Source organism: Cucumis melo, chromosome 5 (genome assembly GCF_025177605.1).
Source record: "Cucumis melo cultivar AY chromosome 5, USDA_Cmelo_AY_1.0, whole genome shotgun sequence".
NCBI lineage: Eukaryota > Viridiplantae > Streptophyta > Magnoliopsida > Cucurbitales > Cucurbitaceae > Cucumis > Cucumis melo.
In genome coordinates, this window is record NC_066861.1 from 10,124,747 (window position 1) to 10,139,011 (window position 14,265).

The following is a 14,265-nucleotide window of genomic DNA, read 5'->3' on the forward strand; positions in this document are numbered from 1 at the left end:
CTGAGAAAGGAAGAAGAAGAAGTTCAAAAAGTGTAGGTTGAAGAAGACAAGGAGTTTGCAAGACCAACTTCTTTATAGTTCACTAAGCACATCTCTGTTTTTTTTATTAATTCTGAGCTACACAAGAAGAATTAAGAGGCAATGTTTAAATTTTCTGGAATCTAATACATTTTTGAATAAATTTTATGAAGAAAGCTCGAGCAAATTTTGATGTTCATTGGGTAAATTTTGACAGAGAACACAAAGCAGATTGTTTTCACGTGAAATCAGGAGATCTCTGATTTTTTTAGTATTTCAGAGTGTACCGGTAGAGTTAAGATCTCTATTTGGTATGGTTGGAAAGCTTATTCAATTTATTACAACTCTTATGAAAAAATCATGAACCAAAAACGACTAAAAATAAGTTAAATTGTAGGGACAAGTTAAAGGGGTCGTGGTGTACATGATTATTAGAGTAATTCTGTTTCGAGGGATATATGAGATTATACATAGGGAATTAGAATTTCATGTCTTGTGGTAAGTTTTAGAGGACCTCAAAATAAAGATTTTGACATAAAGAAATCTCATTTTGGTTAATTTTTGGAAGAGTTATGATAATTTGAATTTCATACTGCGAACTTGGAAAATTCTTAGAAATGTGTGGAGTATGATTTATTTTTTTAAGAAAAGATAGACTTATTTAGCATTATCCTTAGTGAGCCATGTCAAGCATAACATTTGAAGATCATAATATTTAGGTTTCTAATACTCGGTCTGGTTGTTTGACAGGCCAAGAGGAAATAGGTCGGAGTTACACACGAGGGAAAACTAGTCTAAGACTGTGAGTGACAAAACCAGTTTTGAAAATATTTCTCCCAAATTATTATTTATGATTGACTGCTCTACACGTTTTATTACGAAGCTATGAAAATCATTTGAATTCCATAATTATTTTCAAGTATGAGTTTCGAGACTAGATTTCTTAATGATAATTTATGCTAGCACATGATTATCGAATGTCTGGAAAGTATTTGACCCACTGTGTTTCAAACAAAGCATGAGTTACCAAGTTTTGTTTAGTTACCAAGTTTTGTTTTAAGAACTACAACTTTTCACGAACGATCTAAGTAAGCTTAAGCTTTACGAAAGATAAAGATAACATGCATGTTTTAATGTTTTCGTAAGATTTTCGAATGTTTCCATTAACTACATGACTGAGGTGTTTGAGCCCGAGGCTATATGGTACCGTGTGCACATACGTTAGATTCCGTTGTTGATGTTGAGTGTACTCTGTAACAACGGTGCTGTCTGAGTGATGGGTGGGCCCCACTACGAAAAAGACAATGAGAGTGCTGGACGGACCCCACTACATCGTAGAGCTTGTCAACTTTAGTTGTATTGGGTGTGCCCTACACCATGTAGATTTTTCATGTTAGTTAAAATATTTTGATATACTTGATATGCCTTGCTAGATTTCAATGATGTACATACTGAGTATTTGAGGAAGCTATTCTTACTATTATACATTAATATTTACGACTTGTATAAACAGATTTATATGTGTAGGCTTTCATGTGCTCTTACCTTTAAATTTATAGTTTTAAACTAAGTCACTCATTGAGCTTTATAGCTTACTCTTCCAAAATGTTTTACCCACTTTCCAGGTAGAGATCGAGTTCCCGATAGCTGATAGATTGCCTTAGTCTACTGAAGCTCCAATATCGATTGCCAGTACGTGGTTAGAGTTGTGCATAGAGTTTATTGTGTTATGATATATATATATCTTTGTATGATATAGATACTCTACAGTTTGGGTAAGTTTTAGGAGCTGAGGTTGTATAAACCTTTGTGTGTTTTGGTTAAGGTGTCTCCAGATTTACTTGAGGAATAAGTTATTTTCGGGCTACACTTCATGTATGTTTATGATTAGTCTAGGTTCCGCTGTGTTGTGTTGCATGTATAATAGTTTTTATACTAGATTAGCAAGTTTACCACGTTAAAGAATTCAACAGAGTCGACAGATATCGGTAGAGAAAAACGTTGTTGGTCGGCTTCACGCCGTCTTTCGGTCTAAGCTAGCAAGTAGTCCGGAGGAGGTGTGACTTTTCAATTGACGGTGTTACAAAGAGAAGTTATATATTTTGTAGTCTAGTCTTATACAAACTTTTTATATAGGATATCTCCACTCACATATATCTACATGAACGGTTTGGATCAAATTGCTTGTAAAATTTACAAAGTGGGTCATATCTATAGTGCTAGTAGGATAAGGTACTCAACCTTATATGTATACTAGAGACCCTTTTAAAAATCACTAAAACATGATGAAATTTGTATGTGTTTACGTAGTATTCAAGGAGTTTAATTTATTGGATTGAGTTATACAAGAAATAAAATGAGATGAAAATACTTGATTAATTAATAAATAGTTTTGAAAGACCGGGAGTTCATAGCGTAATCCTCAACAAAAGGATCAACAGACATATTTCATTAGCAAAAGTTCAAAATGGTTAAATGGTTGATACATTTCACGTGTTTGTCAATCAGTAAAAATGATGCGTAAAAGTGGTCCCCGTTTATTTGTCTTTCTTGTAATGCCCTTGCCTTGGGTATTGCACACTTCTGTGTAATTAGTACATTATCACACAATAAATATAATACGAAAATTATGTACCCCAAACGGCAGCCCCTCATTTCTTTTCCTTCCCATTTGTATTTTATGTTACCTGTACAGTAAGTTGTAGCTTTGTTTCCATATTGATGCATGAAGTAAACAAATGTTACATGCGATGAAAACGTTTTCATATGCCATGTGATTATATGGAAAATTCTTCATTCTCACTTATAGATTTATGGTGAGGCCTACTACCATTAATATGAAATCTGTTAATATGTATGGAAGTAAATTTACAATGCGGTACTCCAATAAATTTGGGTTTTCAAGTGAGAATTGAGATAGATGTGAAAGAGTAGTAGTTTAGGAAAGCAATAGTTTCCAACCCCGTAATGGAAATCGGGAAATCGGGGGTTGGTATTCAATTCCTCGGCTCATTCAAGCCGATTGATTGCGAGGTTGTTGGATTGGGTAATGGTAGTGGGTGGCTTCCCCATCACTTGGACTTCACATCTCTTTCTCTATATATCTCTAACCGACAATGCTCAGATGCGATTTCCTATCGTCATTCCCCTGCTCTTTCACTCATTTCTCTCTTTCCATCTCTCATTCTCCTCTTTTTTTTTTTTTCTCTTTCGTAAGTCTTCACTTTCGATTCTATCCTTCTTCTACTTTCCCCCATATGTTTCACATTGTTCATTATTTCCATTGATTTCCAGGTTGCTGCTTCCGATCTCTAACTCCTACACCACTCAAGGGAAGAGAAGATGAAGGTGATTGACAAGATCCGGGCAGCCACCACCGGCGATGGCGGAAGAGTTGTTTTCTCCTTTGAGTACTTCCCTCCCAAGACAGAGGATGGTGTCGATAATCTTTTTGAGAGGATGGACCGTATGGTGGCTCATAATCCTTCCTTCTGCGACATTACTTGGGGCGCTGGTGGCTCCACTGCCGATCTCACCCTCGACATTGCCAACAAGATGCAGAACATGATCTGTGTTGAGACCATGATGCATCTCACTTGCACCAATATGCCTGTTGAGAAGATCGACCACGCTCTTCAGACTATCAAGGCCAATGGCCTTCAGAATGTCCTCGCGCTTCGCGGTGACCCTCCCCATGGACAGGACAAATTTGTCCAGATCGAAGGCGGCTTCGCTTGTGCTCTCGATCTTGTACTCTCTAAACCTTCGTCTGTGATTGTTTTTTGAATGTTAATTGTTTTTGCTCTCTAAATGTTTCCATTTCTTATTCATAGGTTAAACATATCAGGGAGAAATATGGTGACTACTTCGGCATTACTGTAGCTGGATATCCAGGTTTTTTTTCTTTCTGATCAACAGTTACAGATCTACTTTTGGCTGCCTTTTCTTTTCTGTAACTAACGGAATGCTAATGGTTACTTCCACTCTGTTCTTCTCAGAGGCTCATCCGGATGTGATTGGAAGCAATGGCGTGGCGACGACTGAAGGCTACCAAAGCGATCTGGCTTATCTTAAGAAAAAGGTGACTCTGATCTTAAAGCAATCTTGATTGATCTTTTTCCTGTTCTTACATGGGTTACTTTTGATATGCTACTTTATTTGTTTTCTGCTTGCTGCTATTTTATTATTTTGTTTTGGGTTCTTCTCAGTTCGATGCTGGGGCTGATCTGATTGTTACTCAACTCTTCTATGACACTGACATTTTCCTCAAGTTTGTTAATGATTGTCGTCAAATTGGAATTACTTGCCCAATTGTACCTGGTATTATGCCCATCAATAATTACAAAGGTTTCTTACGCATGACTGGCTTTTGCAAAACTAAGGTATAACCTTCCTCTGATCTTCATTAATGGTCTTGATATAGGTTATAAGTATTAACACTTGTTCGTTGCACTTCATGATACTTCAAAATTTACAATCGGTGATCATCAATTTTTTATTTTTCTTCTCCAAAGAAAAACTACTTTGATGTATAGTGTTAAATTTTTTCTCTTCTACCTATATGCGTGATTTTTGAAAACCTACAGATTCCAGACGAGATCATGGCTGCCTTAGAGCCTATCAAGGATAATGAAGAAGCTGTCAAAGCTTATGGAATTCACCTTGGAACTGAGATGTGTAAGAAGATTTTGGCTCATGGAATCAAGACTCTGCATATTTATACACTGAATATGGAGAAATCGGCATTGGCTATACTAATGGTATATTCCAGTATACAATGAATGGCATTCTTGTTTTACTTCAAGATATTGTTTCTGTGGGTAATTTTGTCTGTGGATGCTCTGGTACAAGGGGAAGTTTCTGAAGCTTTTGTTGACGTGTTGTATTGGTGGGTGGTTTCCGTTTATTGAATATGGCTTCCTTTCATTTCTTAATCTTGGTTCATGTTTTATTTGAACAACTGAGAATCTGCATCTACCTTTGAAGTAAACTTGTAAGGAGTCATAAAGTAATTGTTATAATGAAAACTTCTGAATGTTAATTGCTGATACGCCTGTTAGAAGTATGTTTTGAAACACTGCCACAATTATCGTATACTAAGAGGAACATGAGACTCATACACTTCTATACGTTTTAATATAGAATAAATATATTATAACATGAGAGTTTTTTTTTTCATTGGATGTCCTTAGGCTCCCTTTTTCTATTATAAAGTAATTTATACTTCATTGTTCTTTTTCTCATTCTTTTTGTACATTATTATTAGGGATAGTTGCAAATATAGCAATTAGATTCAAAATATTAGTATATATAGCAACATTTTTTTTTAAATTACAAATATAACAAAATCTGTCAAAGTTCATCAATGATAGAAGTCTATCGTTGATAGACCATGTTGCAAATATTGGTCTATCACTAGTAGACCATAAGTGTCTATCGGCGGTAGAAGTCTATCACCTATTGATTTTGCTATATTTGCAATATTTTTAAAATGTTGCTATATACTTAATTATTATTTCTAAAATTGCTTCTTATTGTAATTACCCTTATTATTGTTACTATTTATTTATTTTGGAGGCTTGTAGTTTATTTATTTATTATTGTTATTATTTATTTATTTCATGTCGATAAATCATGTCTGAGTGCACTTCTACACTCATGGCAGAATCTTGGTCTCATTGAAGAGAGCAAAGTCTCTAGATCCTTGCCTTGGAGGCGACCGACAAATGTTTTCCGTGTCAGGGAGGATGTTCGTCCAATCTTCTGGTATTTCTTCTGCTTATTGCAAACCAAGGATGCATTCCTAATGGTTTTTGGGTGCATAAATTTTTTTTTACACCAGGTTAATATTGAGATAGAGCTGATCTATTTAGTTGTTGATTACAGGGCTAATCGTCCTCGAAGCTACATATCAAGGACCATAGGTTGGGACCAGTACCCCCATGGTAGATGGAGTGATTCTAGAAATCCTTCATATGGGGCATTGACTGACTATCAGGTATGAATAACGAACTAGAACTTTTAATACATAATCTTTGTGAGTGCCGTTCATTAATACATGCTCTATGTTTATATTAGTTATATGTGTGTGAGAGAGAGAGAGCTGTAGGGAGGAGATTTCCTTTTACATCCGACTTCTTGTTGACCGCCAGAAAACATCTACATTAATTCAGGACTTAAAAATTGTCTTTGATTAGTCTGACACCATAACATAATCACAATATTCTGTTGAGTCGAATGAAGCTTATGATTTTAGGAAAAGATAATTTTCTAGAAAGTCAGTAACAACTCCTGTTGGAAGCTTTTGGTAGACTTTTGCCCCCAAATAACGTGTTTGTTTTTAGTGTTATTATTGCCAAGCTGGTTAGATGATTTGTTAGAAGTTTAATCAGAGTTATTTTTGCTTTGTTTTCCACTTAAGTTTATGCGGCCACGGGCACGTGACAAGAAGCTTCTTGAGGAATGGGCACTCCCATTGAAAAGCATTGAAGATGTTTATGAGGTACTGTTCCTAACCAAGAGCGTAGAGAAATTTTGTTACAACTGCTAGCGATCAACTAGTAATGTTTAGACTTTTTTTGTATCAGAAATTTATGAAGTACTGCCTTGGAAAGTTGAGAAGCAGTCCGTGGTCTGAATTAGAAGGTCTTCAGGCTGAGACAAGGATGATAAGTGAACAGCTTGGGAAAATTAACATGAAAGGTTTTCTTTCTATCAACAGCCAACCAGCAGTTAATGGAGAAAGATCTGATTCTCCTTCCGTAGGTAAATACAAGTTAATGCATTTGTACAATTAACTTTTTTGACAGCCCAACTGACCAAGTGTTTGAAAAAGTAGGAAAAGTACTTCAAAACAAAAACTGAACTAGATATTAATAAAAATGAAAGACAATATATTATTTGCCAAGTTACATATTGGAGGGAGTAAATTTAATATCCCCAAGGGAATGAAGCCCACTTCAGTTTCTATTCATATTCTTCTTGAAATCAGAAACCTGTACAGGGCCCATCTGTCAAAAGACAGTTAATGGTCATTTGAAGGGATGAAACACGTGTAGATGGTATGTAAACTTTAACCACGAATATAACATCTTAACAATACAATCATCATGCATGAGTCGCCCTTGTGTAGTGTAGGGGAATTATTATTTTCTTGCTGGAAAATTCAACACTTGGTCTCTACTCTTTTTGTAGTGATCTCATTAGGTTCTAACTTCTGAAATCTGTGCTAAATGGTGGCAAAATGTTTAGTAATCTGACCAATGTTGGGACGATTGATAATGATTTACAGGATGGGGTGGGCCAGGAGGTTACGTTTATCAAAAGGCGTACATTGAGTTTTTCTGTTCCAGGGAAAAGTTGGATGCTATTGTTGACAAATGCAGGGCCCTTCCATCTCTCACCTACATGGCGGTGAATAAGGAAGGCATTTGGGTATCCAACGTCACTCAAAAGGATGTGAATGCTGTAACATGGGGAGTTTTCCCAGCCAAAGAGATCATCCAGCCAACCGTTGTCGATCCTGCCAGTTTTCTTGTGTGGAAAGATGAGGCGTTTGAGATTTGGTCAAGGGGATGGGCTGCCTTGTATCCTGAGGGCGACTGGTCCCGAAAGTTGCTTGATGAGGTTGGTACACTTGCTATATCTTTTCAGTGCTCAATTAATTTCGGTTTAATATTTCCTAAAAAATAACATCCAAATGTGTGATTGAAAGGCTTAATTAGTAAAAAGATTAAATGTTGTTTTATCTACAAGGTTATTAATATATATAATGATAGAAGATGAGAAGGTATGTGGAGGATTATTATTGATGACGAAGCTATGTTATTTGTTTCAGATACAGAGCAGCTACTACTTGGTGAGTCTGGTGGATAACGATTATATCAATTCCGACCTCTTTGCTATTTTGGAGGACTTCTGAGATGAGCTCTGCTATTCCTTTCCATGATTCTAGCTTTTTCTTCCATCTTTCGATTTCTCATTGAAGCTTGGATAAGGTTAATTCAAGAAGAATTTAATTTTATTTCCTTTTTATCTTTTTTTTTTCCCTACATTTTCCGTTTGTTTGAGTTTATAATATAATTTCCCAAAGGGGAGGGGTGTCCATTTAAATACATTAGAAACAATTTTGGGATTTTAAACTTCCCGAGGTTGGATGTAATGTATAATTCATTTGTGACTGAAGTGTATTAGATTATAAATATCTCTAAAGGTGGTCAAACCTTGTGCCTGGGATACTACATTTATATTTTATGGTTCTTTTAAAGTTTTAAAATCAGACGGCGCTCATTCATGTTCCGGTAACTAACCTGCATAACGAATTTGAAATAGTTGAAATATGATAATTCTTGACCTCCTTCAATGTCTGAGGTGGAGTTGTATTGGAGATCAAATTAATATAATGACTGAGGTCGAGTTATCATTAATTCACTGGCTTGAGCCATTAATTTTGGTCGAGTACTGCAACTACTTTTACCTCATTTTGTTGAGAAAATTGAACTTTCAAAGAAGATTTGCTCCCAAGTGAAGACAACAATTAAAGATGAAGTTTAAGATAGAATTCATGCAATGGAATGACAAAATCAACCAAATAAAAGATTCTTTTATCATGCAAAGTACATAGGTCAATAAGATATTATTTTGTTGTAAACACTTAGAAGTAAACTTCACTGGATCAATTTTTATAAACATTTTGACAGTTTCTCCTTAAAATTGGATAACTTGCAAAACTATAACACTCCCAAATTATGTGTTTCAATCACCCACCAAGTCTGTATCACCACACACTCTTCAATAGAATCAAGTTCACAACACTTTAACTACATCACAGCATGAAAAATTAGGAGGAATGGTGGAAGTTTTACTTTACAAACCATCTCAAACTAACACTACCCTCTTTAATTACAAGCCAAAATAACAAATTCAAAATATATATGTAATAATTTGAAATTTAAATAAAACTGGTGATAGATCTCAACTTCTATAGGTTGTTGGAACCTCAAATGCTACTCAATGGAAAATTAAATAAAAAGAATATACTAAAAAACCTAGTGAGTGGTATTGAGTGGTATAAATTTATAAGATAAATAATGTTTAGAAAAAAAATCACATTCATAATGGAAATATATAACTTTATAAATCAATAGACACTTCAAAAACTCGAGATAATTAAAAATCTAAAAGTTTTACAAAGGAAACTCTTAGAAAGCATTGCAATGAGTTCCATCACCAAAATTGTAACCAAATTTCTAATCATACTGGCATTGAAGAATCTGAATATGTACAATTAAGCAATCTCTAATCATACTATAAAATACCTATTCTCAAGATACATAACAGATACATAATAGATACATAACAGAGCAAATCCTTAGTTATACTATGCATTGCGTAAGCTCTTGATACTTAGTACAGTGAAACTCAAGTCATACTATGCACCGAGTAATCTCTAGTTACATGTCATAGTTAGTCTCTAGTTATACTATGCACCGAGTAATCTTCAGGTACATAGTAAAGTAAATTCTTAATCATACTATGCACCAAATAATCTTTAGGTACATAATAGAGGAAATCTCTTGTCATACTATGCACCAAGTAATCTTCTAGTACATAGCAAAGCAAATCTCTAGTCATACTATGCATTAAGTAATCTCTAAGAATATAATAAAATAAATCTCTAATCATAGGTGCATGCAAAGCGATCTTTCAAGAGCAAAGCACCCCATGGTAGAATCCAAATCCTATGTATGTATTAAAGTGGATCCCAAATATCTTGTATCACATCCACATTATGAAACATATTCACATAGGTGTATATGAGAAATCACCATGTATACAAATCTAGGAGTTTAAAAACTACTTTAAACTTTCAAAGATTCTCATCTCAATCAGAGTCACTCTAAAATTAATACCTCTATATAGTTCTAACACGTTCTAAAATCATATATTCTTCATTAAACATTATCTCTAAAAGTCACACAACTTGAATTGATCTTTGGCAAAATGTTAAAACCAAGAAATTTGTAGAAATTCACTTTTCATAAGCTCCAATAATTGAAATGAGCCATCGTAGCTAAAATTGTACATAAAAATATATCCCTCGAAATTCAATTATGTATCACAAGGCGAAAAAGGTATCAAAATCTTTGGATCTAATCAAATAAATTTTGATACCTACCGACAACCCAAGCTCATGCGTCAAAGTAATAAAATCCCACAACACCGGGTATTGTCATCATGGAATTATTTATTCGGTTTAACTAACTATTTGGCAATCATTCTCGAAGTAAAACGAGACATGCGCAACGGGATCTATTTTACCCTAATTGCATTTAAACAATTTAGAAATTAACGTGCTTTAAAACCCTAATTAAATGAAATTAGGGTTAAATGAAAAAATTTATCTTCGTTGCTTTCAAATTTCTCGATATCTCCTCATGAACACGAACCGGGACCACCATTAGTGTTGACTTGCTATTCTCCAGATTTAGAACCGGGTGGTGGGACCCAATATGTGAAGGAAAATAAGGGAGAGATGAAAATTGAAAGTTTGATTTTAGGGTTTGAGATTTGTGAGAGAGAAAAATTGGTATTATTTTGTAAATAATAAAAATTACCAAAATTTCAAAAGTCTTCAAATATTTGAAAATACGTCTTTAAATAACCTAATTATATGAAAAATGCATGTAATTAGTACACCAAATCTTAACACTTAACATTCTACTCAACATTAATGGAACTTAGTGGGCTTGGTGTCTATATCTCATATAGCCACTTATCCCACTATCAGTTAATGGGATTATCCAATAAAACATTAAATTTTTCCAATAACTTTTTAGACAAAAGGCAATATGGTTATTTCACCATTTAAATCGAAGTTAAACTTCGACTTTTTCTAGTCAAAAGTTAACATTTTGACTTTTTACCATTTTGTCCATTTTGACTAATTCCGACCTTCCAAGTACGAACCCACAATCATTTTTCTAAAATTTAAATCACATTTGAATATAAAGCTGACCAAAGTTTGACTTTTCAAAGTCAAAAGTCAACTTTTTTATTTTTTTACAATTTTATCCATTTCCATCAATTTCGAGCTTCTGAATATGAATCCACATTCATATTCCTAACGTTTAAATCATATTTAAACATAAAGCCCTATGTCCAACTCATATCGACGACTATATCACATATATTTGTCGGTTTCTCTCTTTTCACCTATTTCGAACAATTCGAATTATTCGATCATATTGTTTTAAGTTAATTCCATATGAGCTAGCAAGGGAACCTAATGAACCTATAGGTCATGGGATCCAACGATTTGAGATTAACTGGCTAAATCCTTTTAGATCAAGCTAATCAACATTAATTAACTAACGGGTAATTCCACTAAAGTTTCGTAGTTGGACTCCCCTCACTAAAGATATATTTGTGTCTGTTTGATATAACCATGATAAGTAAGTTAATCCTTCACAGGTTGGTCAAAATACCATTTTACCCTTGACACTACGTCTTAGCTTGCTCCTTAAGTCCCACTGATCCACTATTGAATAATTGGCTTTAGGTCTAACTTATAAACCAAATCCCTCTTGGCCCAATGAGAGGATGGGGCCCATTGTTCAAGACTTGGATTCAGTCCTTAAGAGGATAACCGATCTACTAACCTTAAAGTAAGTAGGAGTGAATTTCGTCTTGCACCTTATGTCCCTAGCCATCCACCCAGTTTTACTCTTGAAATGGGAGGCTTCTTGGGCCAGCTCTGTTGAGCTACCTCACCTACGCAGATCAAAGGATAGTTCCGTTTGAATAGAAATTCATAGCTAGGTCATGATTAAGATTAAGTTAATTAGGTCATCAATAATTGAATACTCACTGTAGACTTGAACTTTATGTAGAGACATAAATGTGGATCAAGTTTGCGTCTATAGTGCAAACGATCTATAGTGTATGAATAAGGTTGGATACCTTATTTCGGGAACACTATGGATGCGACCCGCTTTGTAGTTAGTACAAAAGATGTGATCCTGAATCGTTCATATAGAGACATGGGAGTGAGAGCATCCTATGTAAAGTGTTTGCATAAGACTGGAACTACAAAATAGTCACTTTTAAGTTCTAACACCGTTAACTATATAAACTTACTATTTCGATTATGATGACCTAGGTAACTTAATTTTAATCCTGAGCTAACTATGAACTTTTGTTCAAACGGTATTATTCTTAGATCTGTATAGGTGAGGGCAGCTCAATGACACTGGCCCAATAAACCTCCAATTTCAAGGGTAAGACTGGGTGGATAGCTAGGGATGTAGGGTGCAAGAGGGAATTCACTCCTACCCGCTTTAGGGTTAGGGACTGAAACGAAGTCTTGAACAAGAGATCCCGCCCTCTCATTGGCTCGAGAGAAATTCAGTGTATAGGTTAGACCTTAAACCAAATGTTCAATAGTGGATCATTGGTAATTAAGGAACAAAATGTAGTTTATAGGTTGGACCTTAAACCAAATGTAAAATAGTGGATTTTCAAAAGCGTTATCTTCTTTAACTTGAATCATGTTAATTTTGTTATATTTAATAACTTATTCTAATTTAGACAAATAATCGAGCATTCAATCCATCATACAAGTTCGGATGAAATTCACGATGTCAGTCTACATTCCTAGCATGATCCCTTATACATTTTTCCAAAATATAGGTCGAAAAATGAGCTTGTTGAAGGGAGAACTAAGGTGTAACCCAAAACGATAAAAAAGATGGCTAATGCTACCAATAATTGGCAAACGTTTGTCCAATATAAAAAAACCATCGAAAATGCACTTTCAGTAAAAAAAATGGGCTAAGTTTAAGAACTTCTGGTGTTTGTTACCAAAAAAAGCAATCGATAATGGCCCAAAGTCAGTCTTTTTTAGTTTTTATTTTGGGGTAAAAAGTGGTTCTTCAATGGTTTTTTTGTTTTGTATTGGTCATAAGTCTTTCGAGCTTCGAGACTCAAACTCCGAAGACTTCAGTCTACATTTCTATCATGGTCTCTTACACATTTTTCAGAAGTATAGGTTGGGAAGCGAGCTCGTTGTTGGAAGAATTAAGGTGCAATCCAAAACGATCGAAAAGATGGTCAATACTTCCAACAAGTGGCAAACGTTTGTCTGGTGTAAAAACCACTGAAAATGCACTTCTAGTAAAGAAAATGGGTTAAGTTCAAGAACTTCTAGTGTTCGTCCCAAAAAATAGCGATGACAATGCCCAAGACTTTAGTTTTTTTTTAATTTGGGGTAAAAAGTGGTCCTTCAATGGGTTCTTTGTTTTGTATTGGTCATAAGTCTTTCAAGCTTAAGGACTCAAACTTCGAAGACTTCAGTCTACATTCCTGGCATGATTGATTAAATCTAAATGATCGTGTAACCAAATTTGAATGTAACCAAATTAAACGATCGTGTAGCAAAATTAAATGATAGAATTGAAAAAAATAAATTGTAGTCATATTTAAACGATTGTATACCAAACAATAGCCAAATCCAAATCTAAACGATCAAATTAAACGATTGTATAACCAAATTTAAATGTAACCAAATTAAAGGATCGTGTAACAAAATTAAACAATAGAATTGAAAAATAAATTGTAGCCATATCTAAACAATCGTGTACCAAACAATAGTCTATTGTATGTATAAATTGTATATTGTATATTGTATGTATAAATTAGATTATAAGTATAAATTGTCTATTGTATGTTGTATAAATTTTATAGTGTACGTTAGGGAGTAATGTATATTGTAAATTGAATACATATTATATGTGTATGTTAGGGAATAATGTATGTTATAGAATGTATAAAATTTTGTACATTGAATATATAAATATCTTTGTAATTTAAATTGTAAATTGAAATTGTTATAGTTTTTTTAGTTATAATGTATATTTAATTTTTTAAGAACCAAATTATATGTGTGAATGAAATTTTAGCAATTGTAATATGTTAGGGAATAATTATTATTGAAATTGTGATATTGATAAAAAATTTAAATTTATGATATTGATGAAATTGAAGAATTTGAAACTTTATATTGATGTGATGTGGCTATCCTGCATTTATGGTGGTTTGTAGTTTATAAGAACACGAGTTATTTATTAGAAGTAAGGGTGTATTTGTGCGTCATGTCATTGTATGTAGTTGCTGATCATATTGAGGACGACACCCTGTGCAGAGTCGACGTTAATCTTACAATGGTGGAAAGACAGATTGTGCGTCATG

The 14,265-nt window shown here is 34.2% G+C and overlaps 1 protein-coding gene across 2 annotated transcripts; it reads left to right on the forward strand.

The window, feature by feature from the left end:
* The first annotated feature begins 2,743 nt into the window (after nt 1–2,743).
* On the forward strand, nt 2,744–8,239 carry LOC103496932 (methylenetetrahydrofolate reductase 2). 2 transcript variants are annotated; one of them, XM_051084450.1, is made up of 12 exons: nt 2,744–2,834; nt 3,313–3,768; nt 3,852–3,912; nt 4,017–4,099; nt 4,227–4,400; nt 4,605–4,778; nt 5,684–5,784; nt 5,905–6,016; nt 6,440–6,520; nt 6,606–6,783; nt 7,310–7,644; nt 7,856–8,239. In XM_051084450.1, the coding sequence occupies exons 2-12, from the start codon at nt 3,361–3,363 to the stop codon at nt 7,937–7,939; spliced, it is 1,791 nt and encodes a 596-aa protein (XP_050940407.1). In that variant the 5' UTR covers nt 2,744–2,834; nt 3,313–3,360; the 3' UTR covers nt 7,940–8,239. The 2 variants fall into 2 exon arrangements, with proteins under 2 accessions (XP_050940407.1, XP_050940406.1); XM_051084449.1 differs by lacking the exon at nt 2,744–2,834 and adding an exon at nt 2,953–3,230.
* Nucleotides 8,240–14,265: the final 6,026 nt, after the last annotated feature.

Bases quoted from the DNA above. Each gene is read 5' to 3' on its own strand.
- LOC103496932 (XM_051084450.1), top strand. From the start codon at position 3,361: ATGAAGGTGATTGACAAGATCCGGGCAGCCACCACCGGCGATGGCGGA. The intron at 4,100-4,226 runs GTGACTCTGATC...GGTTCTTCTCAG, and splicing joins TGGCTTATCTTAAGAAAAAG to TTCGATGCTGGGGCTGATCT. The intron at 7,645-7,855 runs GTTGGTACACTT...TATTTGTTTCAG, and splicing joins CCCGAAAGTTGCTTGATGAG to ATACAGAGCAGCTACTACTT.